Source organism: Podarcis raffonei, chromosome 12 (assembly GCF_027172205.1).
Source record: "Podarcis raffonei isolate rPodRaf1 chromosome 12, rPodRaf1.pri, whole genome shotgun sequence".
Classification (NCBI taxonomy): Eukaryota; Metazoa; Chordata; class Lepidosauria; order Squamata; family Lacertidae; genus Podarcis; species Podarcis raffonei.
The window spans coordinates 46,111,142-46,138,731 of record NC_070613.1 but is presented as its reverse complement, the minus strand read 5'-3'; the positions used below and the strand labels follow the sequence as shown (position 1 = coordinate 46,138,731).

The 27,590-nt window shown below is 44.3% G+C and overlaps 2 protein-coding genes across 5 annotated transcripts in view; one reads left to right on the top strand and one right to left on the bottom strand.

The window, feature by feature from the left end:
* Positions 1 to 14: 14 nt before the first annotated feature.
* On the bottom strand, positions 15 to 26,335 carry LOC128398256 (collagen alpha-1(IX) chain-like). Of its 2 annotated transcripts, none has more exons than XM_053359089.1 (2): positions 25,844 to 26,335; positions 15 to 154 (listed from the first exon to the last, which is right to left on the bottom strand). In XM_053359089.1, exons 1-2 carry the CDS (start codon positions 26,228 to 26,230, stop codon positions 149 to 151), a joined length of 393 nt encoding a protein of 130 aa, XP_053215064.1. In that variant the 5' UTR covers positions 26,231 to 26,335; the 3' UTR covers positions 15 to 148. The 2 variants fall into 2 exon arrangements, 1 of the variants encoding a protein (XP_053215064.1); XR_008327076.1 differs by lacking the exon at positions 15 to 154 and adding an exon at positions 25,220 to 25,257 and having other exon boundaries at positions 25,844 to 25,931.
* Positions 25,840 to 27,590, top strand: part of PIK3R4 (phosphoinositide-3-kinase regulatory subunit 4) — a 31,099-nt gene continuing 29,348 nt past the window's right edge. For 2 of the 3 annotated variants that reach the window (XM_053410635.1, XM_053410632.1), the window contains exon 1: positions 25,840 to 25,943. The gene's annotated coding sequence lies outside the window, so the exon portion shown is untranslated. Of the gene's footprint in view, positions 26,023 to 27,590 lie in introns of all 3 variants that reach the window. The other variant, XM_053410634.1, reaches the window with a different exon arrangement.

Sequence of the window (27,590 nt, the reverse complement as noted above, 5' to 3'; positions counted from 1 at the left end):
GATTCCCCAGCAAATGTTCTTAAAGAGAGGTCAAATCTAATTAATAGCAGTGAGAGAGATAGGTTTTCTTCTTTGCGTGAAAACTGGAGCCGAGCCAAAATTTCTCAGGAGACTTTTTTTTCTCTGAAGCAAGTCCTGAGATTTTCTTTCACCCCTGTAGAAAAATAAAAAGACTACTTTACTGAATTTTCTTTGCTCATTCTTCACCTCTCATGCACACAATGCCCAGAATAATGCTAGAACTGAGGTGTGCAAAATGGTGGCCAGGCTGACTACACTGTTGTTGAGGTTGCAGTGACAACTTAGATATCTTTTCCTCTTCTGTTAAAGAAATTTTGTGAAATAGTCTCTGCGATTTGCCAGGAAACAGGGGTGGATAATTTTAAGAGGCCATTTGGGCACCATTCAAATACAAAATTTCCCATGGAGTTTTCTGATGACAGATAAACATTAAATACAGATATAAATATTTTACATAAAATGTCTGTCTCCTAGGTTAATGAAGTAATCTAACTAACTATGTGGGGTCTTGCTAAAATTGGTTTCAGCAGCAGCAGCAACAAAAGTGTTTCTAATTTCAAGCCAGACTTAAAGGGCATGCAGTGCCACCTTTTACATATTTACTCAGAAATCTGTTCCAAGTGTTCAGCAGAGCTTGCTCAGAAGTAAATGGGCCTGGATTTGCAGCCTGAACCCTTAGTCCTACAACACAAAACCAGATTATAAAGCGTATTTATTCAAAAGTAGATCCTATTAGGGATGCCATATTTTGAAGAGCAAAGAAGAGGACACATTTGCCAACTTCTGTTTTTAACGATCACTGTGATGACTCTACCCATGAAAAAGAGGGCATGTCCTGGAAAAAGTAGACATATGGCAACCTTAGCAGCCTCCAGACACAAATCAGTCTACTGTAGTAAAGAATATAAAAAGGTTGCAATCCCAAATTCCTGTACTATCAATATCAATAAACCTGACTTCCAAGTGGGCCTTGTTAAGATGAGGGTTGAAAAGCTTAACCATCTCTACATTACAAATTTAGACTGGTTTCAAGCCTATTTAACGCTGCTGCTGCTCATGGAAATCTAGACATTCAACCTGAGGATCTTTCCATTCCTGTCCACAGAGGCTTCTCCTGAAATGAAAATAGCAGCTTGGGAGAGACCGTTTTTGTCAGGGAGGTGGTAGGCAGAGAGAATCAATCTCCTCTCTCCACCCTCCTCCTGCAGCTGCTCTGACTCCAAGGATACTATTTCCCCCCAAATTGTGCCATTTAATTAATTTCATGTCAGGTTTTGCTCAGCTGTATGGGAGCTACTTCCCACAAGAGGACTCAGCACTGCTGCCTAGGGCTGCAAAATGAGAGATCCTCAACACATCTCTTGCCTCCCTGATGGCTTTCCCCCCATCCATTGTTCCCCTGATCCTGGCACCCACTTCCTTTTCCTGACTGCAGAAATCCAGGTGTAATGTACAGCAGCAGCAAAAGGGAAGCAGATGAGGCCTGGGGGAGGAACAGGTGAGGTACCCGTTCCCATAAGGCAGTGATGACGAACCTTTTAGAGACGGACTGCCCAAACTGCAACCCCAAACCCACTTATTTATCGCAATGTGCCAACAAGGCCATTTAACCTGAATTGGTAGCTGCCACTACTCTGACCTATTTAGCCCTTAAGAAAGAGGTAGTTGGTTACCATATTGCTTTGTATCTGGAGAATTTGTGTGAAGTCTAGGCAAGCTCTCACAGTGTTTGCATTGAAAGAGAAGGTGCATATAGATCTTTTTGCGGTTCATTAACCTAACAATTAAGGATGCAGGTGGCGCTGTAGCCTAAACCACTGAGCCTAGGGCTTGCCGATTGGAAGGTGGCAGTTCGAATCCCCACGACGGGGTGAGCTCCTATTGCTCGGTCCCAGCTCCTGCCAACCTAGCAGTTCGAAAGCACGTCAAAGTGCAAGTAGATAAATAGGTACCACTCCGGCGGGAAGGTAAATGGCGTTTCCGTGCACTGCTCTGGTTTCGCCAGAAGCAGCTTAGTCATGTTGGTCACATGGCCCGGAAAAACTGTCCATGGACAAATGTCGGCTCCCTCGGCCAGTAAAGAGAGATAAGCACTGCAACCCCAGACTTGTTCGCGACTGGACTTAACTGCCAGGGGTCCTTTACCTTTACCTTTTTAACCCAACAATTACCCATTCTCAGCACTGTTGTTTGCTTTCATGAAGGTAAATGTAGTTAATGTTTTGACATCACCACCACAAGACTGGGTGTGTCTTCTCTATGAGATACTCATCTTCTCTGTTAGGATAAAATACTTGTTTCTGCAGCAGCCGGAGCAGCTTTTAGAGAAAATAAATTCCAACAGTGTTTTCCCCGCTCCCCCGCCCAGCCCCGACCGGCCCCTACGCAGGGTGTCTGGTGTGACCCCTGGCACATCCTCACTCACTGTACTTGGCTGTGGTTGAACTTGGCAAAGAAGTATGGCAGAAAGTGGGAGGCGATCATGGCACAGCGCGGCCAGTGGGGCCCGGAGTCCCTGTGCCAGGTGAAGGACGAGGAGGATGGGGCAGGGGCGCCCCTGCCTGGCTACCCGGCACAGAAACAAAGTGGCTTCCTGAAGCTCACCAGCCATGCCATCCTCCCCTGCTGGCTCCTACGTGACGCACCCTGCCCGGCGCCTCCCATTGGCCCCAGCCGGAGGGTGTGTAAAGCCTCAACCTCGCAGCAGGAGGAAAAGGAAGGTGGCTGCTCAGCTGCCCAAGTTGAGCTGAGGACTCGACGCACCGCTCTCGCCTTCTGCCGGCTCTGTGCTGGGGCAACGGCATGTGTGCCCACAGAGAGGGATCTGAGTGCCGCCTCTGGCACATAGCTGTCAACTTACAGATTTGAAAATAAGGGGCCAGCAGCCTCGAAAATAAGGGATCAGCAGCCAAAATAAGGGATCAACAATAACTTTGATAAAATACATATTTTCTTGTGTGCAAATAGCTTTAGGTCCATAAATTACCATATAGCATATATTCAACACAAAAAAACAGCAACAATTTGTTGTTGACAAAGGACTGCTGGACATAGAAAGGGCCCCATTACCTTCAGTAGCTTATTTAAGGGACATCATCAATAAGGGACAGCAGCGGGACATGGCGCTGGGATAAGGGACTGTCCCGCCAAATAAGGGACGGTTGACAGCTATGCTCTGGCAACACATGCCATAGGTTCGCCACCAGTGCCATAAGACATGGATGGGGAACCTGTAGTCTTCTGGACGCGCAACGCCTATCAGCCGCAGCTAACATGGCTAATGGCCAAGGAGCTGTAGGGTAACAACATCTGGAAGGCCACAGGTGCCCCATCCCTGCCCGTGGTGGGAAAGCAATGCAGCTCCTCACTCACGCTCTCTTCAGCCAACTCTGCTGAAACACCAGGGATTCTCCACCCTCCCTTTTACCCTGCTTGGTTTCCAGTTGCTCGGCTGAAGCCTTCCAGCAGCTTACATTGCCAGTTGCCCCTTTCCAGTTCTGTCCCCCTGGGTTCTCTTTTAGATGGCTTCTCGCTTGGTGTACTTTGGTTCCCATGGCAACTATTGGAAGCTGGCAGCCTACCTCTCTTCTGCTTTCCAGCAAGAACTCACTACTACATCTGGGAAGCCTCATCAGTGCCTGAAGCCAAGTCCTAATATCACAATGCTAGCAAGTCTGAGTGCACACACCCCCACCACCGTAATTGTTTCCATCTCCGTGGGCAAATTTAGCCTCAGTCTGTCTTTCTTTTCAAAACCTTACTTCTTGAAATCCTGAATCGCTTGCCTTAGCCAAAGGAACATGCATTATTTGATTGTGATTTCAGATACTAACCCTTTCACAAATAGTTATGTGGCAGCAAATTAGGCTACAAAGGGATGATCTGCTGGCAGTTTTATTTCAACAGAACAGGAGGGAATACAAAAGAATGAAATAACAATGTGTCTTTAAAAACCGAAGGAGTTCAACAGGTGCAGTGTCTCCCTTCAGAGGAATACAGCTATAGGTAAATCAACACTTGTTGAATTTTGGCACAGTGTCCCTGTCACAGAAAGGGTAATCCAGAAAAGATTTTTAAAAAGAAGCCAGCATGCTTATCTATGATAACAATGAGAAGAAGTGCTTTGCTGTTAGGGTATGGTATTTTCACTTAATTAGCTGGCAAATGTTTGATATTTGACACTTACACACACTTTTGTTAAAGCAGGAAGATGCTTTAAAATATTATTGTGAAATGGCTGCCTTGTTGATTCTATGGAAATACACACACACACACACACACACACTCAATTTCCTACCTAGAAGTCCAGTTTTATGTCAAAGAAATCTGTTCAAACTGCTTTGTTCACCTTCAAAACTTATTCTGGCAGCAGAAAAGTTTTTGCTTGCCACAGCTTCTTTGTAGAACTGCCATACACACTTCCCAATAGCATATAACCGTAGAACAATAACTGAACGAGAGGCACTACCATGGGGTACTTAACCTGGGTTCAAATCCACTTCTCAGCCAGAAATCCCACAGGGTGATCTCATGCTAACAGCAGCTGTTCTTCATTGTGACTTCAGGGTATTTGTGAGGAGGGAAGGAGCAACAAGTATGCTGCCAAGAGATCTTGGGGGGGGGGGAGAGCTCAAAATGGCACAAATGAATGACCCCACTCCACAATGGGGTGGAAGGTTCACAGGCTATGAAGGACTTGCTTACAAATTTATTGACAGCTGCACGAATTATGATAGCTAGGAAGTGGAAGGGGCAAGCAGAATTTAAAATGGAAGAATGGTATAAAGAGGTGTGGGATATGGCTATTAAAGATAAATTAACATGTGCCATTAAGGTAAGAAGGGGAATACGCAGGAGAAATGATTCTGAGGAGATATGGAGGGTGTCTGTAGAATTTGTACTGTTAAAATGGAAAGGGGTCAAACCATCGCAGGAGGTGTTGAAATTTTGGGAGCTTGGATAGTTACAATGGAATGATCTTGATGGTGGGGTGCACATTTTTATTCTTATTTATTTATGGTAATTTGTCAAAATAAAAAAGAATAAAAATAAATAAAAATAAATAAATGACACCCCCACCACACCCTTTCAGGTGGCAAGTTTATGATATCAAGAGTCCTTTGGCAGGGAACTCACTGCCACTCCTCGTATTAAGTGTCAGGAGCTCGTCCTACACTCGAGTAGGACCCTGGCAAAGACACAGGCCCGACTGGCATGTTCTCTCCCTCCTGGTCGTTCGTTTGGGAGCTTCAAAAGCTTTCTTCTGCCCAAACATCACAGCGACTGATGCCAACAGACATCGGCACACTTAGGGATCCGCAGAGTCTGCGCAGTTCATGTGACAGACCTCAGCAACTCAGCATTTTGGCTAATCTACTTTATTTACATATAAACACACATGGAGCACTGCAACATGGCTTCTCTCTCTGCAGCATCAGAAAGCAAAGAGGAATAGAACAAAGGACAATAGTCCCAATTCACGAAACGCAGTAACACAAACATCCTGTCTCCGTCACTCCCCACTCTGTGGAGTCAAAACATATACCGTCATGGGATAGACAAAAATCCCATGACTGCAATCATGGAGCAGGAATTCTAACATTAAGCACCCCCCATCATGAAGACTTTGGACGTAACAGCAGGGTGAGGGGTCTGGTAAACATCACAAGGCCTTAAACAGCCATAGCTTTTATTGATACTTATCTAACAGTGTAGTGTCTGGAGTGTTGGATTATGACACACTCTAGTTCAAATCCCCACTTAGTCATGAAGCTCATTGGGTGACCGTGTGCCGGCCACGGCCTCTCAGCCTAAATCTACTTCACAGAGATGTGATGGGGATTACATGAGGAAAGGGAGAACCACCTACACCACCCTGAGCTCTTGGGGGGGGAGGTACAATATAAAAGCAATAAATAAACAATCAATGTGTGCAGACAGGGTCTAATGCATTTCAAAGCTTTATGACATACAGAGGAACAACAGCTGCATCTTTTGGGGCAGCTATACACAATCCTACTTTTAATAAAGTTTTTGCATGCAAAAGTTTTGGGGCAGTTATACTGCTTTGTTTCCAGTCTCTGCATGTCCTGTAACTTCCCGCTGAAATCCTGTAACTTTTTATATCACAAATGTCCCAGTTTATTCTTTGTCCCACTTCTGTCGAGCTATAGTGCAAGAGTGCTCCTCCAGATGGCAACAATATGGTAGCGCTGAGGAAGCATCACAGAACTAATAAAGCAGAATGATGTGTAAACAGCCAGTCCAGCATAAATCCCCCACCACTGAACTATTAATGCATCAATTACACGTTGCAGAGTACATACACACACACCCCACAGGCAGGAGCCCGTAAGTTTTTCTTTCTACTTAATTTTTTTCTAAGCCCTTCATTCAATATCTTTTGTTTGCATTATCCTATGATTTGCTACTCCCCCTCCATTCCCCAATATCTCTCCCTTGCAGAGTGCATGCGAGCTAACATCTCACTCTGTTGTCACAGTGCAATTTTTCTTTTACTATCTCATGGGAGCTGAATCCATATCTTTTCCCTTTCATTCTTTTAAATAACCTTCAAACTGACTTTAAAATAAGGCACATTATGTTATTTTTCTCCCAGTGCAGCCTTGCAAACTCTCTGCGGGTGTGCTGCTAGCATAGTGCTAATGATTTATGCGTAAAAATAAAGGCTGCCCCTCAATTCGATTATGGCTTTTAATTCTTTCCAGGCACGGCCCGTTTGTCATCTCAACTCCAAACATGGTACTTGAAAGCAAGTCCCATAATGTCAGGGAAATGTACTTCCAATATAACTTACCCTCTGCTGTGCAGCCCAACTGCAGCATAAATGCTAAGGCCTTTGCTTTCTCATGGGAACAGTTTATGTATAAGGTGATTCAATGCAACTGCAAACTATTGGACATTCACTCTTTCTGGGAGGGAGAAGGGGAGAAGGGGGCTGCACTTTTTGCCTCAGCCCCCTCTGTCACATCCGGCCCTGTCGCCTTCCACATGTTGGTAGCAGAGTCTGAAGTGGGGAGCCTCTGCTATGGTGTAGGACAGGGGTCAGCAAACTTTTTCAGCAGGGGGCCAGTCCACTGTCCCTCAGACCTTGTGGGGGGCCGGACTATATTTTGGAAAAAATATGAACGAATTCCTATGCCCCACAAATAACCCAGAGCTGCATTTTAAATAAAAGGAAACATTCTACTCATGTAAAAACACGCCGATTCCCGGACCGTCTGCAGGCGGGATTTAGAAGGCGGTTGGGCCGGATCTGGCCCCCAGGCCTTAGTTTGCCTACCCATGGCGTAGGATCATAGCTGTCAACTTTTTCCTTTTCTTGCGAGGAATCCTATTCGGAATAAGGGAATTTCCCTTTAAAAAAGGGAAACATTGACAGCTAAGTGTAGGATCCCTGTGCAACTTACAACCCTGGCCATTTCAACCTGTACAGTTGCTGCTGTTCAGCTGCTCCCTTTTTCTTCTTTTTCTTTATCCCCCTGTTCTGGGACTGTGAATTTCAGACCTGTCCCCAGCAGCCATCTTCTGCTGAAGGACCAGCGAAGGAGCTTGCGAGGAGAAGGGCAGAAAGTTACTCACAACAGCAGTGGTGGTGGTGACTGCTACTGTTGTTGCTGGATGAGCATTGCCCTGGCAGGCAGCAAGCATTGTGCAGGGACAGTGCCGGATTTCCGTATAAGCTAAACAAGCCATAGCTTAGGGCCCCACTTTCTTGGGGGCCCCAAAAATTTTTAAAGAAAAGTAAACTGGTTGCACATTTCCAAAATAAAAAATAAAAAAACAAATAAAATAAAACCGACATACAGCAATAGTGTTTTGTGTTGTGTAGGTTCTTATGATGTAAGCAATGGGCCCTGCCTGCTAGCCTGCTCCCTCAAATATCACTGATTTGCTCATTTCCATATATAGGGTGCCTACATTCTGCATGTGCAAATGGCTTTAGATACCTATTAGGTCCATAAATTACCATATAGCATATATTCAACACAAAAAACAGCGAAAAGGACGGCTGGACATATAAAGGGCCCCATTACCTTCAGTAGCTTAGGGCCTCCTCAAACCTAAATCTGGCCCTGTGCAGGGAGAACTGGAGGCTGAGAACTGGAGGGGAAGGGTCAGGTTCACACAGGGAGTTGTCAGATAAAACACTATATAGCCCTCAGAGAATTTCAGCTTTAGATGCTAGTGTCTGTTACCAAGCCAAAGTGGGATGACTTAACTTAGGTGCATGATGATGTCTAATTGGGCTTTTCACAATCCCTGCCTCTTGCAGCACTGTAAGGTATCTATTGGTCTGTAAAATGAGGGTGCTTCTGTCACCGTGTATGCAGCTGTTTATAGACATTACACATAGCTGTGATAGGGAAGCTCACAAGATACAAAAGATTCACATGAGCTTGGCTGTGCTCAACAAGTGGTCTATGTTTACTCCTTCACTGATACTTTATCATGGAATGTGCATAGCACAACCTGTGAAATACCATTTTATCTGCCACTCAGCAGCCAGAGGTGGGACTGTAGCAGAATGACAGAGCACAGGCTTTGTAGGCAGGTCTCGGGTTCAATCACTGGCCTCTATAGCTAGGGTTGGGAAAGTCCCTGCTTGAAACCCTACTGAACTGCTGCTAGTCTGTGAAGACAATATAACACCGGTCTTGAAAGACCTACATTGGCTCCCAGTACGTTTCCGAGCACAGTTCAAAGTGTTGGTGTTCACCTTTAAAGCCCTAAATGGCCTCGGCCCAGTATACCTGAAGGAGCGTCTCCACCCACAGAACAGCCAGAACAGCAAGCCAGAACAGCAAGAGGGATCGCTGCGCAGTGAAAGCAGCAATCCCTCTTGCTGTTCTGGCTTCTGGGATAGCTGCGCAGCCTGCATTCACTCCATAAGACGCACACACATTTCCCCTCACTTTTTAGGAGTGAAAAAGTGAGTCTTATAGAGCAAAAAATACGGTAATTAAGGACTATTAAGAGGTAATCTGACAGACATGGAAAATTATTTGCAAATAATCCTTTGAATTGTTAATGCATGTTCAGTTCAAACCTCAAGAGACCCTTTTAAAGAGAAGTATACACAAAGCTACAGTGGTGCCTCGCAAGACGAAAAGAATCCGTTCTGCGAGTCTCTTCGTCTAGCGGTTTTTTCGTCTTGCGAAACAAGCCCATTGACGGATTAGCGGATTAGCGCTATTAGCGGCTTTTAGCGGCTTATCGGATAAGCGGCTTAGAAAAGGGGGGGGGAAGGAAAAAAACCCCGCAGGAACTCGCAAGACATTTTCGTCTTGCGAAGCAAGCCCATAGGAGATTCGTTTTGTGAAGCACCTCCAAAACGGAAAACTCTTTCGTCTAGCGGGTTTTCCGTCTTGCGAGGCATTCGTCTTGCGGGCCACCACTGTATCTTGATTGCTTGGAACTGCAGTGACCCATAAACTCCATCTTGCTCTAAATCAATGACAATTCCCTCAATCATTAGATATCTGAAATTGTTTATGTTGCCCTTTTCTCTATACCCTGGTAAACAAACTTATGGTGCACAGATCGGCTCAGTTCACACTTAATGCTAAGCCAAACCACATGTTCATTTGATTACGCAAGTGTGTGGGCTCCTGGAGGAGACTGTGTCTGTTTTACTCCATCTCTGCTTGTGATACTATTGCACTGCACCACGCCATGATTTGCCTTAGTGCAGGGCTATCTTAACCATATGTGGTGCCGGGGTGCAAAGATCTGCCCCCCCCCGGTTGCCCAGTCCCAGGCATGCAGGAGGGCAGAGCCGGCCGCCCACCTCAGTGTCTTGCTGGCTCGGTCGCCCCCGAATTCGCGGCACAGAGCTGCCCGCAGCAGAAGAGCCCGCTGCAGCGCTCTGACCAATGGGTGGGCTCTTCCCCGGACTAAACTCTCGGGTCCCAGATTCTCGGCCTGGAACCCCTGAGAGCCTGACGCCTGGGTGCCCCACACCCCTAGCACCTATGGGTAAGATGGCCCTGGCTTAGTGTGCTGTCTGACTTGGGTTCATGATTTGACTTCTCCAGACAAACCGTGAGTCTGGATTTGGGCAACACGCTAAGCAAAACTATGGCTTAGTTCACAGCAGTGCAGCAGCAGCAAGACCAGAGGAGGAGTAAAGCAGATGTGAGCTGCATTCGAAGGATGTGCACCCTCACATGTTTGCGGTAGGCCAAGGTTTAGCATTATGTGCAAACCAGGTCAGAAGTACTCCTGGATTCAGTGTCATCTATGGATCCTCAGGTGGTATTAGTGGCGAGGTATGCTGTTTACCAGGGACGCGGGTGGCGCTGTGGGTAAAACCTCAGCGCCTAGGACTTGCCGATCGCATGGTCAGCAGTTCAAATCCCCGCAGCGGGGTGCGCTCCCGTCGTTCGGTCCCAGCGCCTGCCAACCTAGCAGTTCGAAAGCACCTCCGGGTGCAAGTAGATAAATAGGGACCGCTTACCAGCGGGAAGGTAAACGGCATTCCGTGTGCTGCGCTGGCTCGCCAGATGCAGCTTTGTCACGCTGGCCACGTGACCCGGAAGTGTCTCCAGACAGCACTGGCTCCCGGCCTCTAGAGTGAGATGAGCGCACAACCCTAGAGTCTGGCAAGACTGGCCCGTACAGGCAGGGGTACCTTTACCTTTACTTATGCTGTTTACCAGCTTTGGCCGGTTTGCCAGCTGTGGCCTTGTCAAGAGAAAGCAGACCTCACGTCAGTGACACATGTGTTAATTATATTCATGTGTTAGATTATTGTAATGTGTTCTATGTGGGGCTGCTCTTAATGACAAGTTATTTATTTCGATCATATTATGCCTGTTCTGTACCAGTCACATCAGCCGTCTTTCCATTTCTGGGTCCAATATAGGGTGTTCGTACTAACATTGAAAGCCCCAAATCTGTGGCAACTAGCCTATAGCGCAGCAGATGTTATTGGACTCCAAATCCCATCGTTCCCATCTACCATGCCCAGTGGTCAAAGATGAAGGAAATGTCGGAATCAAGCCTTAGTCAGAGGAATTTGGCCACTCTCCAGGCACCCGGCTTGAGTTCCTTGTTGACCTCCCCGTCTGCGACTCCCGGCAAGATCAGGCGAGATCTCAATCGGCGATCCTCCTCTAATGTGAGAAGAACACACCACTCCTCCCCTGCCATCCCCAGGGAGGGGAGAGAGACAGACAGAAATGTATTTACATGCCTTTATTTCTGTCTTTCCAGCAGTACAGAGAAACGTGTCTGCACTCTCTTAACACCAACAGCAGAGAGAGAATAACTCCTCCCCTGCACTTCCAGTACAGGTCAGATGACACTCTGAGCTAACATCCGGTGCTCAGTGGTGTGAATAGACTGTTCCTTTGTTCCCACGGAACAGTCCCAAACGTCAACATCCTGTTTGGCTTTCCAGCCACCTGGAGCTCGCTGCTGCATTGCTCCTTTTTCGTAACAGGAAAATGTAGTCCAGCAGTATTTTCAGGGCCACAGGTTAGTTTACACCCATATGAATTTTCTGAGCTTGAAGATCAGTATCCGTGGCCTTTCTCTCGAGCCATCAGTAAGGGCTGCCTGATCAGTACCAGCAGAATACTCTTAGGGAAATGTGTTGACCTTGAGGAGACTGCTTTGTACACTTGTTCATTCAACATAGAATTGGGATAATTTTATGGGACTTTAAACATTTGTTGTATCTGCTGCTGCTAATTTGAAATTTTAATACTTTGCTGGTTGTCATATATAGCTGCATAATCATATAAGATGAATTTTAAAGAAATCTGTTCAATAAAAGAAATACAGTAACCCCAAATGTAAACCACAGAGAACGTTTGTTAGTGGATGGTATATACTGTAAATAAGGAAATAACTGAGTAGACTGTAGTGAGAAAAAAGAGTGTTCTAACCATCATCTATTGCCCACAAGGAAAAAATAATATTCTGGCCCACCAGCTGTTGTGCATGGGATACAGCATTCAGATTTGGGTGGATTGTGTGAGGGCACAGGAGCTATTATAATCCCCCCTGCCCCATCTTCCAGAATCTAATTCAAGCCCTTGTTATAGTCTCAGAAAATTCTCTCCTTATGCCTTTGTTGCTCCGAACACTTGAGGTACCGTATTTTTCACTCTATAAGACGCAGCAGACCACAAGACACACCTAGTTTTTGGAGGAGGAAAACAAGAAAAAAAATATTCTGATTCTCAGAAGCCAGAACAGCAAGAGGGATCCGCTGCACAGCGAAAGCAGTGATCCCTCTTGCTGTTCTGGCTTCTGGGATAGCTGCGCAGCCTGCATTCGCTCCATAAGACGCACACACATTTCCCCTTACTTTTTAGGAGGGAAAAAGTGAGTCTTATAGAGCAAAAAATACGGTACTTGATGCCACAGTCTGCTTCCCTGAACACCTCTCATTAAAAACATGCATATTCAGGCAGAACCCTGATCCTGTACCGTGGGGGGAAAGCCCCATTTCTGTTTTAGAACCCACTCTTTGCAACTTGTGTTACAAGGCATGCATACCATCAAGATGAATGATGAATTGCCACAGCATCAGACCCTACGTGCATGTATTAGCCTCCTGACACAATAGCCAGTAACACAGACAAGCATATTAAACATATGGCTGTATGGAAGATATTACCAGAGTCCTTAGAGAGGAAACATTGTGGTTGCCATGATTTCCTTTCAAAAAGGAACTAAGACTAGAGTATATTGTCCCTTACTATTGCCCTTACATAGGTCTATCTAAAATAGACACATGTGCCTGTGATAGCCTGAGGCTTGGCAAGCTTCCTGTTCTTTTTTTAAAAAAATCAATGTGTCCCTCATACTGCATGGAAATTGCAGATGACATTCTGCCTCTGCTTTAACTGAGTAACAGTAAACTTTCCTACAAATAATTCTCACTTTGAAGCTGCCATACTTCAGGTTCACAGATTACAGGTTTTGGTAGAACTATGTGCCTGTCCTTTAAGAGTACTTCACTTTTCTGAGTTAAGAAGCCGGATGCAAAGGGGGCAGCCTCTTCGGACAAACAGAAGCTAGGTGGACACCTTAACCTACCTTGTAAATCAAGGTGGGGAATGTGAGGCCCTTCAGATGTTCTTGAACATCATCCCTTTCCACTGGCTATGACCGACTCTGGGGTTGCGGCGCTCATCTCGCTTTATTGGCTGATGGAGCCGGCGTACAGCTTCCGGGTCATGTGGGCAGTATGACAAAGCCGCTTCTAGCGAATCAGAGCAGCACACGGAAACACCGTTTACCTTCCCGCTGGAGCGGTACCTATTTATCTACTTGTACTTTGACGTGCTTTCGAACTGCTTGGTTGGCAGGAGCAGGGACGAGCAACGGGAGCTCACCCCGTCACGGGGATTCGATCTGCCGACCTTCTGATCGGCAAGTCCTAGGCTCTGTGGTTTAACCCACAGCGCCACCCGGGTCCCAACCCAATGGGCAGACCAACCACCAAATCAAATGCTGGATTGGTGAGTTGCTTCCTGTCTCAGTGAGGCGAGTCGTCCTTCCAATTCCCACATCTAGTTCTGCCTCAGCCCAGTAATTTATGGTTACAAACTGTAGGGATATCGCGGAGTGGGGAGTGGGGTCCGGAGGGAGCACACTTCCCCACCAGCAGGCAGCCACAATCTGCCTGCACGCGTGACCTTGGGGTGCAGGGAAACCCACCTCCAGACAAGCCACAGCTGTCTGGTACATCGTTCCACCTCTGCATGACCTTTCGCGATCTCAGCAGTTTGCGGTGTCCTGTCTGTAATCCTTTTCCATGAGACTTTTGTCTCCTACGTCATACACTGTGCAAGGGGAAAATGACGCTGTGGAACAGGTGCCAAAATAGCTTCGTACCACCCCACAATCTCGAGACGGAAGATGTGTAAAGGTCACAGCCCAAAAATGTATCTGCCTGGCTTGCATATTTGTCTCAATAAAAAGAGGCTCCACAGGAATGGTGGTAGCTCGCTCGCTCGCTTCAGACCACCTGTGCGCAGCTCACATCATGATCAACACCTGTCTTGGGCCTTCACTTCACAAACAATGAACACCTATCCAAAAACCCTAACTATTCAGAACAAACATATTTAACACCATTTTATAAGCCAGAGGCAAAGCACAGCTGTATGCTCATGATAATTATTTTTACAATTATATATACATATCTCTAGGGAACTCAGGAGCTATTTGAAATCCGAGGAGAGTGAGAGAAACCAAGGTTTCCAGCCGTTTCCTGGTGTCCGTGCCAGATTCACTGCTGGGAAACCACTGAAAGAGCGGTGGTGGTTTTCTCCCTATAGCCTATGATTTATGTGTTTGAGAAACATTGACTAATATCTTCCTCAAGACACTCCTTAAAATCAGAAATGCTGTTCCTTGTTAGGCTGCTTCAATAGCTGTGACAGCTGCTCTTTTATTCATTACTGCAAAAGATAAAAGTAGGAGAGGAGATTTGACTGTGTGGGAGGAAATGCAAATTTTCTGTTTAAAAGACAGATTGGTGTCAGGTGAAAGAGACCAGGAGTAAAATATATTAACTTGTATTTCTGCTCACCATACCAGGAATAACCGTCACCTCTAAAAGCATGCATATGTCCAAAACATATGAGCCTATTTTTCTATGAGAATGGATGCTTTCTAAACCATCCCTGGCAAATTACAGTCCTACCTCATATTACGGTACATTTGCTTCAGGTTGAGCGTTTTCAGGTTGCGTCCTGCAGCGACCCGGAAGTACCGGAAAGGGTTACTTCCGGGTTTCGCTACTCGCGCATGCGCAGACACGCAAAATGATGTCACGCACATGCGCAGAAGCGGCAAATCACGACCCACGCATGCGCAGATTGCGTTCTGCTCATGTTGCAAATGGGCCTCCAGAACGGATCCTGTTCGCAACCAGAGGTACCACTGTACTCATTAAGCATGGCCCTTAAGAGAGCCAGTGTGGTGTAGTGGTTAAGAGCGGTAGTCTCGTAATCTGGTGAACCGGGTTTGCGTCTCCGCTCCTCCACATGCAGCTGCTGGGTGACCTTGGGCCAGTCACACTTCTCTGAAGTCTCTCAGCCTCACTCACCTCAGAGTGTTTGTTGTGGGGGAGGAAGGAAAAGGAGAATGTTAGCCGCTTTGAGACTCCTTCGGGTAGTGATAAAGCGGGATATCAAATCCAAACTCTTCTTCTTCTTCCTTTATATTGTCCTCCTCATCAGCAAGTTCAGGAATCTCAAAATGTGTATGCAGGTCCAGTTAGTTAGTATTTAGCTTTTAGAAAGGAGTGGAGCAAAATTCATTTCAGAATGGTCTTATATGCACTGGGGTCCTTTGGTACCTATGCTGAAGCATTATTCTTCTGCAGTCACTTCGAATCAAAATGATAACTGTGATACCACACAGTATTTCATATAGTACTATATTCCACATAACAACCCCACAATTGAGATGTGAATCTGCTTCTGGTCAAAATGTGCTGAGAATTGCAGACTTCCGTTAGTGAAGGCTTCCCTATTTGTTGTGCTTTAAAAAAGCTCCTGCTTCTCTCAACATTATTGAAAGTGTCTTTTTAATTAAGCATTTCCTAAGGTGGTTTCTTCCTACCCCCTTGCATTTGGCCTGCAAATGATTCATTTCCGGAACTTAAATCACACTGTTTCCCAGTTGTCTTTTTTTTGGGGGGGGGGAATTAGGGAGTTAAGCACAATTACAGAAACTTAAAAATTATTTTAATTTTTTTATTTTCAAAAGAAATGTGATGAATGCAGGAGAGCATTAAGAAGTAGCAACAGATGCAGGAAAGAAAGTAGCAAGAAAAGAGGAGGCAATGATTAAAAGGTGTACAGAGGAAGGTGGTCCAAATAGCAAAGGGGCTATTATGGTCTATATCGCCACCGCCACCATCACCCTAGCTTAATTTGGAAGTCTGCTGAAAATAAGTCCCTGGAATCCAAAAGGAAATACCATTTGTGCAGCCACTGTGGCTGCTTCTAGAGTCAGTACTGGTGGCATCAAAGCCAGAGCTATAGATGGCACACTGGATCCTGCATTGCAGTGGTGGATATACCGGTACTCAGTTAAAAGTATCGCAGGTAGTTTGATCTTAGTGGATATGCATGAAATAACTGCAAGGAAATCTGTTATAAACCGACGTGCATGTAAAATATGCTGGAAAAGACTATATAAGCTGATCCCAACAAAATCAAAAACAAACTCTAACAAACCTGCTATACACGGCAGCAGAGAGAACAACAGTGTGGATTCAGGAAAAAAGATCCAGCTGAAGTCTCTGAAAGAAACATTATCGCTGCCTAACAAAACAAGTGAGGAAACGGAATTACAACCCGGGTGCTCTACGCTGAAACCCCAAGGATCCATAAATATTAAAGAAGACCCACCCCATACCATTGATTATGGCAGATCTCAAGATGAGCCAGTAGCAGGGCAAGACTTGCCCCAGGATAAAGGATGGAAACTGATGTTGGCAGATAGGAAGTTAGCATTTCTTAACTACCCGAAGCCAAAGGGCTTCCTTACACAGGAAGAACGCTCGGTGCACTTTGTGAATACTTTAGATGACATGCTGCCAGGGAAAATAAAATTAAAGGACATTACTTCAGTAGATTTTATATTCTACAATGGATACTCTCTGCGAGTGATCGCCTCCTTCAAAGATCAAAACTTGGCTAAATATATATATAGATCAAGACATTTGCTGTTAAAGAAAAGGATAACGGTAACAAGATTCTTTGAAAACAGCACATGTTTGAAATTGTTTCCTGATGAGTTTACGACAGCTGAGATAAGATTTTCTTGTAAATCAAAGGTGGAGAGAGGACACTCAAAAGACAAACTGGAACATACTGAGCAAGGGTCCTTGAAACTAAGACAGGAGATGAGACTGCCTAATGAGGGGACGGATAACTTCTATCCAGAAGAAAAGGCATTAATAAATCAGTTTGGATTATTGCCTTTCCTTGCCCAATCTGAGATCTTGAGAAGATTGGAGACCCTTAGAAATAAGCTAACAGAGATGAATGCTCAGGAAAAAGTAAGAGAGAAAGAACCGGCAACGGACCAATTAAAGAAAGAGAACCTCTCTGAAAAAGCCAAGACAGACCCCATGAAAGATTACTCTTATAATACCTCTGCAACTGCAGAGATAAACCTGTTAACAACAGATCTAACACAGTGCGCAAGGGACAAACTACCATCTAAGAAGGAAACCATCCTTATGGCAACCATGAAAGATTACCTTTATAATACCTCTGCAGCTGCAGAGATAAACCTGACAGCAACAGATCTAACACAGTGCGTAAGGGACAGCAACAATCTACCATCTAAGAAGGAAACCATCCCTATGACAACCACAACGCGCTCTTGGACCAGCATGAGATACCTGGATGAGGATGAACTTGGTACCAGTCAAATAGAACACCTCAAGGTTGATTCGCCAAAAAAAGGAATATTGATCACTAATGTTAGCACGCTGCACCCTTCAATTGATTCCATTGAGTACCTGGGCGACAATACATCTATGGACATTGCCAAAATGAATGAAATCCAACTAACAGATAAAAAGATAGGCCCAAAAAATCTTTTAAAGGCAAATTGACTAAGATCAATGTTTGGCAAGACAACGTGTAACCTTGCCTTGCTAACTTGGAATATTGCAGGTTGGCAAAAGAGGGTTTCTGACCAATCCTTTGCTAAATATATCCAGAGACATGACATTGTGTTCCTCCAGGAGACCTGGAGCACAAGTGAAGTGGAGCTAAATGGTTTTTCTGCGTTCTCCCTCCCAGGTCTTTTAAGTACTAGAGGGGGGCGAGTTAAAGGTGGGTTAGTTACCTTAATCTCAACAAGGCTAAGGGCCATATTTAAAGAACTAGACCCACTAGACCATCTGGCCACAGCTGTGCAAGTACAGTGGAGAACCCACAGCTTGCTGCTGATTAACGTATACCTACCCCCACAAAGAGAGAAAAGATTGATAAGAAACACTTGGGCTCAGTTAGAACAGTATCTTGACAAACTATCAAATCAATTTCCTGATGCCTCTGTAGTGGTGGCAGGCGACCTAAATGCCAGAACTGGACAATCTGATGAGGCTTTGTATGCCCATTTCCACGAAACAGTCCCCATTATAGAGGAAACCCACCCAATACCAGCTAGAGTCTCAAAGGATAAAGGCTGCAATTATGCCGGCTTATGCCTACTACGCTTGGTCAACAAGTTGGACTTGGTTATACTGAATGGCCGTACAGAGGGGGAGAAGGTCGGAGAATTCACATTTATATCTAACAATGGCGCCTCCACAATTGACTATATAATCGTGTCGTATGATCTTCAAAACAAAGTTCTGGAATGCAAAGTGGAGGAGCGCTTAGACAGTGACCATCTGCCATTAAGTGCACTCGTAGCTGCGGGGAAGGATTTATCCTGCGCTGAGAAAATCGAGCATTCGAGCCCTACAGCTCTGGAGCTTAGATATTTGCGTATCAGATGGACAGATGAACTGCATAAGGAAATTTCAAGCAGGCTATGCTCAAAGGAATTCCTCACTAAGAGAGAAAACCTTATAACTTCCTCTAGCCATGAACTAAAGATAAATTTATTTCAGGAGTTAATTTCACTCCTTCAAGATTCCCTGAAGGAAAAAAGGAACAGGCCAAGTAGGCAATCTTCAGTATATAAAAACTCCAAACCCTGGTTTGATCAAGAATGTCAGGACATGAAGCTAAACTTACTGAAAAAATACAAGAATTATAGATCTGCCAATTTACCCCAACTCCCCACGGGCTGGTTTGAAGATAAACGAAACTATAAAATTTTGATCAAAAACAAAAAACTCCTGGCACAGAAAAGAGAATGGAAATGCCTAATAGATGCATCCAGAGAGAGAGATTCGGCCACCTTCTGGAGACTGGTAGCAAATGGAGTGCGATCTACTTCCTCAGAAGTGGAGTTTACTATACCTGCAGGGACTTGGGAGGCATTTTTCCAATCTTTATATTCAGCTCTGCCTTTGACACAGCCACTAATACAGTGTGCGGCAGGTGATGAGTGGCCTCCGGTGTCGGTTGCGGAGATTAGGAGGCTTATTCAGGCACTCAAACATAGAAAAGCCCCGGGAGCAGATAATATTTCTCCTGAGCTTCTCAAAGCCAATATTGACTGGTGGGCCCCAGTCCTTGCCACCCTTTTCACCAGCATAGATCAAACAGCAATAATACCAGAGGACTGGGGACTGGCAATCATCGTTCCCATATTCAAGAAAGGCTGTAAACTTGATCCAGCCAATTACAGACCAATCAGTCTCTTAAGCATCATTAGCAAACTTTATGCAACTCACTTACGTGAAAAGTTTGCGGACTGGCTGGAACAGGAGCACATCCTAAAGGAAGCCCAGGCTGGTTTCAGGGCACATAGATCAACTCTAGACCAAGGACTGGTATTGCAACATCTAGTGGAGAAATACACCTCAAAGAAAGGAGGCTCTCTCTATGTAGCCTTCATAGATTTCAAATCAGCTTTCGATTCGATACCCCGGCATAGACTTTGGGAAAAATTAAATGCCACAAACATCGATAGACGTCTTTTGCTTCTTATCCGTAGACTACATGAAAATACTCGGATCCGTGTTAGATGTGATCGTTATGGGAACCTATCAAAGGAAATCCAAAGTTTCCATGGTGTCAAGCAAGGCTGTGTTCTTGCCCCCATTCTATTCAACTTTTATATAAACTCCTTAGTCGGAAAGATGGAGGAAGCAAGTACTCATTCCCCAAACCTAAACAATATACCAATACCAGTCCTTTTGTACGCAGATGATGCGGCACTTATTTCCTTCTCTTGTGTGGGTCTAAGAAAACTTCTACGAGCTCTTACAGAGTATTGCGAAGCTGAACACCTAATAATAAATTATACTAAATCAAAAATTATGGTGTTCCCCAAGAGAAAACTCCGACATAAATGGAAAATTAATAACCAACCTATTGAGCAAGTAACATCTTTTAGATATCTTGGAATAATTTTTGATGAGAAGGGATCTTGGTGCCATCAGATTAAGAATTCCATTGTCAATGCGCAAAGATCTTTTAGAGCTATCATAAGATTCTTTTACAGAAAAGGAGGTCAATATGTTCCTGCCGCCTCCCAGGTCTTTGTTGCAAAAATACTTCCACAACTGATGTATGGCACCCAGATATTTAATTGTCAAAAACTCAAGTCCCTGGAATCTGTACAAACTAAATTTTACCGCTCCCTACTAGGGTTACCTACCTGTGTCTCCAACACTGCCATTAGGCTGGAGGTAGGTCAACTCCCTATTAATGCCAGGATATGGATCCTGAAGATTCACTTCTGGCTAAAACTCATATTTTTCCCAGTGGGAGTGGCTCCATTGACTTTATTAGACCCGTTCCAGTCTAAATGGAGATTGTCGCTTTATGAAAAATTGAAGGGCCTGGGGCTTTCCCCACAAGAACTTATAGCCGCAGGTTTTGAAAAGGCTAAAATGATGGTGAGCCAGCGAATAGGAGATGTAGAGCTTCAGGACCATATGAGCAAGATAGATAAATATCCAGCTATCCAAGATTATGAAAAAGGGTTTAATTTAACCCCATATTTGCTGGATCTACAAATCGCAAAATATAGGCGGGCGTTTACCCTTACCAGATTTGATGTACTGCCATCTGCCTTACTAAAGGGCAGATACGAGGGCACACCCTATGCCGAACGAGTTTGCCCATGTGGTCTGAAGGAGGTGGAAACGGCTTCACATGTGTTGTTACACTGCGACCTTTACGGGGATATCAGGTCACTGTTTATCTCTCCTATCGTCCAGAAATTTCCAGGTCGATCTGAATCCCAGCGGCTGAAAATCCTACTAGGAGATAAAAACCCAGAAGTAACACTGAAAGTGGCCAAGTTTTCTGCGGCCGCGATCAAGCGGAGGGCATTAGTTGTAAAAAAGTAAAAGATCTGACTCTTGGACAAGCCCCCCCCCTTTTTTCTTCTTCTTTTTTTTTTCTTTTTAAGTCTACACATATATGGTAGTGCATATATGAGTATATATGTGCGTGTGTGTGGGTGTGTGTGCATATGTGCATTGTTTTTATGTATAATTTTACAACTTTTAATTGACACCATCATTCCCTCGTAAACTACTGTTGTCTTTATGTTGGTTTTTTTTCTTCTGGTCTATGACCGTAATAAACTTATTCATTCATTCATTCATGCATGAAATATAGCAAAGAAAATACAATTGTGTGTGTGTGTGTGTGTGTGTGTGTGTGTGTACTTCTATATTTGCATAAAAACTGATTTTGGTTTGTTTTTTTTTAAGATATTTATTAAAGTTTTCAATTTTTATACAAACAAAAAGAAAAAAGCAAAAAAAATATTAAAAACACATAAATTTCACAACTTATTTTTCAATATTTCTCTGACCTCCTCATACCTCCCCTTCTTGTATCTCCAGTTCGAATTATTTGTTCAGCAAATCCTTATCTCAAAGCATTACAGCTAAAAATAACACCTTATTTTTTATCCAACATTTTAGGTTATTATAACCTTAAATTTTTACTTGTAAAAAACCATTTTTTTCATATTCCTTTATACCATTTCAGCTAGAAACCACTTAATTTCAATCCAACATCATTCAACATTCTTTAATTTTACAATATTTCTTTAAATAGTCTTTAAATTTTTTCCAATCTTCTTCTGCCGACTCTTCTCCCTGGTCGCGGATTCTGCCAGTCATTTCTGCCAATCCCATACAGTCAATCAACTTCATCTGCCATTCTTCCAAAGTGGGTAAATCTTGCGTCTTCCAATACTTTGCAATAAGTATTCTTGCTGCTGTTGTAGCATACATAAAGAAAGTTCTATCCTTTTTTAACACCAACTGGCCGACCATGCCCAAGAGAAAAGCCTCTGGTTTCTTCAAGAAGGTATATTTAAATACCTTTTTCAATTCGTTATAAATCATTTCCCAGAAAGCTTTAATCTTAGGGCACGTCCACCAAAGGTGAAAAAATGTACCTTCATTTTCTTTACATTTCCAACATGATTTTGGTTTTTTTTAATCCCAGGTGCTGAAAAGCTATGGGGGATGCACAACACAGGACATGGAATATCAATGCAACCAGCAAACACAAGGAAAAACAAATCAGAAAGCTGAGTCAACACCCATCACAACACCAGTTGCCTCATGAACCATTCTTCTGCCAATACACCCAGGTTAGGCTGATGCTGCAATTTTGTTTAAATCAGAATAATTGCCACAAACCTGGTCTTTAGAAAGATGGGTGGACAACTTGACTAATCAATTGGCAGTGACATATTGATTTTTATCTTTCGCTAAATTACATTTGTCTCTAAACAGTGTACATGAAACTCAATACAATGAGAATAAGATTGAGTTAAAACTATGACATCAGAATTCAGTTAAAATACTGGCTGGAATAAACAGTAGGCACCAGAAGTTCAAGAGGAAGCGGGATGTTATATTGAATGTACAGCTGAAGGCAATACTGAATGCACGGCTCCTGCTGGATATGAGCTGTGCATGCCAGCCATGGATAATACAAACTAACTAAATAAACAAATGTCACCTCCAGCCTATATTAACTGGGTTTTTATAGGAATGTAGAAACAACTTAAAATGCCCACCGTTTTAATCCCAGGTGTTGTAAATTAGCACCACTAATAAGAACAAGTGAATCATGCACTTTGGGGTGGGGTAAGAGAGAAATGAAAATGTAGTTGCCAGATTATTTGTTTTTGGCTAGATGCTGAAGTTAGGTTATTATTTTTCTTAAAAGTTACTGATTCACCTATACAAGCTTGCATATATCAAACACACTCTGGTGTGCTTGCCTGTCAGGTCCCTCATGACAGACACCCATCTACAGCCCTCATTTTGAAAATTATATTACCCTACTTGGAAATAATAATAATCCCTTCAGACATCTGTCCTGATGTTAGCTAGATGCAACACCCAAAATCCTTTGATAAGGATTTCTGAGCGGCTTAATTTTTTAACACCTGATGGAACAGAGACATATTATACAGAACATAGGTACATTCCGCATTTTAGGAAAATACAGCCATCTTGTGGCCAAAATTGAAGTTTCGATTCAGTGGCATAGAACATGTTTTCCAGGGGAAAGCTGCGTGGGAAAATGCAAAATGGCTTGGGCACATGCCTAGAAAGCACAGGAGAAGTGTGGACAAGCCCTGTTTTTGCCTGCTAGAATGTATCCTTGAAATGGATGTTGGGGTTAAGGCAGATAGCACAATGGGAATGTTGACCCAGCATGCAGCAACTGCAGCAAAAAGAGGAATTGTTGGGGACTATTAATGAAAGGGCTTGAAAACAAAGCTGTTGCTATCACCAATTTATGGTGCAACCACACCTGGAATACAGTGTACAGCTCTGGTTGCAGTATCTAAAAAAAAGGCTACTATAGAACTAGAAAGGGGGCAGAAAGGGGCAGCCGAAATTTTTGGGGATCCAGAGTGCCTTCCAGTTGTGAAAAAACTAAAGGAAGGAAGGACAGACCTCTCTTTTTAAAACCAGACAGCTGCAGATGACTTCATTTGCAGGAGGCAGCCCCAATTCTGCTTGCATTCATTAAAATATATGTAAGTAATACTTAGGGACACGGGTGGTGCTGTGGGTTAAACCACAGAGCCTAGGACTTGCCAATCAGAAAGTCGGCGGTTCTAATCCCCGTGACGGGGTGAGCTCCCGTTGCTTGGTAACAGCTTCTGCCAACCTAGCAGTTCAAAAGCACATCAAAGTGCAAGTAGATAAATAGGTACTGCTCCGGCGGGAAGGTAAACGGCGTTTCCATGTGCTGCTCTGGTTCGCCAGAAGTGGCTTAGTCATGCTGGCGACATGACCTGGAAACTGTCTGCGGACAAATGCCAGCTCCCTCGGCCAATAAAGCGAGATGAGCACCACAACCCCAGAGTTGGTCACGACTGGACCTAATGGTCAGGGGTCACTTTACCTTTAAGTAATAGTTGTTGTTCAACTGTTGCCAGCCTGACAAGGAAATATTTATCTTCAACTATCTGTGCATGGCATATATTTCTACCATAAACAGCTAAGACGGTATACAAATGTAATATAATAAACAAATAAAAAAATTTTAACAAAGAGACTAGCACAACTTCTTTCAAAGTCTCATTTCCTACTACACAACCCCATGACAGATAGGAAAACCAAAGCCTCAAAGTGGCCTGGGAGATGACATCCAGACTATAAACCCCAATCCAAATCCTATAACAATATAAATGTAATAGGGATTGGGGCGGACTCCTGTCTCTTCCGTCAGCGGCCCATGCCCGGTTATTATTAATTAAATAAAAACATAATAACAATAAAGATTATGATATCCCTAGTGCTGGATAGCTCAGTTGGTTAGAGCCTCGTGTTGATAACACCAAGGTCGCAGGTTTGATTCCCATAAGGGGCAGCTGCAGACCCTCCAAATATCCCTATTTTTCAGAGACAGTCCCGGATTTACAGAAGCTGTCCTGGTTTCTGACTTGATCCTGGAATGTCCCGCTTTTCCTTAGGATGTCCCTATTTTCATTGCAGAAACGTTGGGAGGATGTGGAGTTATGTGACCCCCTCAAGCCAAGGAGATAAGTAACTATACAACCTTTAGAAGACATCTGAAAGCAGCTCTGTATAGGGAAGCTTTTTAATGTGCAATGTTTTATTATGTTTTTGTATATGCTAGAAGCCACCCAGAGTAGCTAGGGCAACCCAGTCAGATGGGCATGGTATCAATGATAACATTATCACCATCATCATGGAATAGGAGGCCCCTATTTGTATTCGACGGTAGGCACCAGCATATTTCTTTATTGCAGGGGGTTGGACTAGATGATCTTCAGGGTACCTTCCATCTCTATGACTCCATGATAATGTATTTATTATCATTACCATTCCCCGCCCCGTTTCTTCATGCTGAGAGAGGCCGCCTGGAAGCAGCAAATAATAACTTCTTCTTCTTAACTTCTTCTTCTTGCGTTACTCAACCCATTTCTTCATGCAGAAAATTAACTATTATTATTATTGCATTCCTTGCCCCATTTCTTCATGCATAAATTATTATTATTATTATTATTACGTTTCTCGCCCGTTTCCTCATGCAGCAAACAACTCCTCCTCCTCTTCTTCTTCTATCGTTCCTCCTCCCGTTTCTTCATGCAGCAAATAACAACTATTATTATTATTATTATTATTATTATTATTATTATTATTATTACGTTCCTCGCTCCGTTTCTTCATGCAGCAAATAACGATTATTATTTTGTTCCCCGCCCCGTTTCTTCGTCTTCTGAGAGAGGCCGTCTGGGAGCAGCAAAGAATAATAACAGCAATTATTAGTATTGTTATTATTATTATTACTATTACTACGTTCCTCGCTCCGTTTCTTCATGCAGCAAATAACTATCATTATTATTATTATTATTTTGTTCCCCGCCCCCCGGTTCTTCGTGCTCTATGAGAGGCCGTCTAGGAGCAGCAAACAAACAAACAAATAAATAAAAAATAAAATAGAATAATAATAATAATAATAATAATAATAATAATAATAATAATTTGCTCCCCGCCCCTGAGCGAGGCCGTCTGGGAGCAGCAGGCGCCTCGCTTCCCGACGAAGCCGCGGGAGGGCCAGCCGCGTCCAAGCGCCGGCCTCCGGCTCGGCCGGCTCCTCCTTTTCCCTCCCTGCCAGGATGTGAGCTCAGCGGCCGCGCCGCCTCCTTCCTCTTGTGTAATGCTTACCGGTTTCCCGTGCGGCGGCGGCGGCCGAGGAGCCGAGAGCGCTGGGGGCAAGCGCGGCCCTGGCCTCCCGGGACTCCCCGGGGCCAGCTGAGGAGAGGCGGTGAGTCGCCGTTGGCGCGGCGGGAAGGCTCGCGCTCTCTCCCTCGCGCCTCGCCTCAGGCGGCGGGAAAGCGCCTGAGGTAAAAGGGCGCGAGGAGGACCCACGCGCCGCCCCTGTTGGGAGGAGGGACTTCGCTTTTGAGGGGTCCCCAGCGCCATAGCGGGCCCCCTTTTATTGGGGGACCCTTCGTGAAGCCCTTCCTTTCTCTGCCCCCAATACTGCAAAGGGATGTTAAGGAGCAGGAAGTGGTGTTTTCTGAGGGAGGAAGAACGGACTGACGGGCTCATTCATGGCCGACCGCTGGGCATGGCAAATAGAAATGTTGACCAGCTTGATGGTGCCTTGGCTTCGTCGTCTTGAATCTGAGACGCCACAGAGCGGGGTTTCCCAAACTTGGGTCGCCAGCTGGTTTTTTTAAGGACTACAACGCCCATCATCCCTGGACTACTCGTCCTGCTAGCTAAGGATGATGGGAGTTGTAGTCCAAGAACAGTTTGGGAAACTGCTCCAGAAGAGTGTGTGTGTATATACATAATATATATATGTGTGTGTGTGTGTACAGTGCTTCCCCCCCCCCCCCAAAAAAAAAAGATGTTTAAGGCTACTCTCAATTTGACTCAAGAAAATCACCATTTTATACTTCAGATTGGGAAAAATAAATAAATGGACAAAAGTACTGCACAAAGATTCACAAAATGTTTAGGGGTATGTGTCCCCCCAGAAAAAAGCACTGTGTGTGTGTCTGTGTGTGTGTGTGTGTGTATATATATACACATATATGTATATATGTGTGTGTATATACACACACACACACATACACACACACACACACACACATATATATATATATATATATATATATATATACACACACAGGATGAGTCCTTGTGGATACAGAGTACACATGTTCCATGGTGCCTCTTTTAAAAGACTCACCCTGTATTGTATATGTGTGTATAATAAAATGTGTGTGTGTGTGTATAATAAAATCTTCAAAGATGAATCTTAGAAGGAAACTGAGGGAAGAGGTGTAAAGTTAAAAGGCGGGAGAGGTGCGAAATGCTGTGGTAGAAAATGGCCATGGCTTGCCATGGGAATGTTTCTAAGAAGGCTGCATGGGAAAGTGGTGCCTTTGCACAGCCTGGTCCTTCCAAATATTTTTAGACTGACTACAATTCCCATCAGCCCCAGTGAGCATGGCCCCATGGTCAGGCGTGATGGGAGTTGTAGTCCAGCAGCGTCTTGGCGGGCACCGGTTCGGAAAAGGCTGCCCTATTAAATATTCGGTGTTAAGGGAAGTGGGAGCCTTTGGGTTATTAAATGCTGTGATCTCAGACACGTTGTGCAAAATGGGAACATAAGGGGACATAACAGCCTCAGGTGACTCGATGGGTTAGTGCGCAGGGGGTTGGACTAGATGACCCTCGGTCCCTTCCAACTCTGCAGTCCTATGACCCACCTAGTCCAGCATCCTGTTCTTTCAGTGGCCAAGCAGAGTCCTATAAGAAGCCCAAAAGCAGGATAGTGCAATAGCACTATTCCCACTTGTGATTTACAGCAACTGGGCTCTATATCGACTTGCCGTCCCATTCTACACTTTCTAATTGATACTTTAAATCAAATTGGTACATATGTGGACTCAGTTTA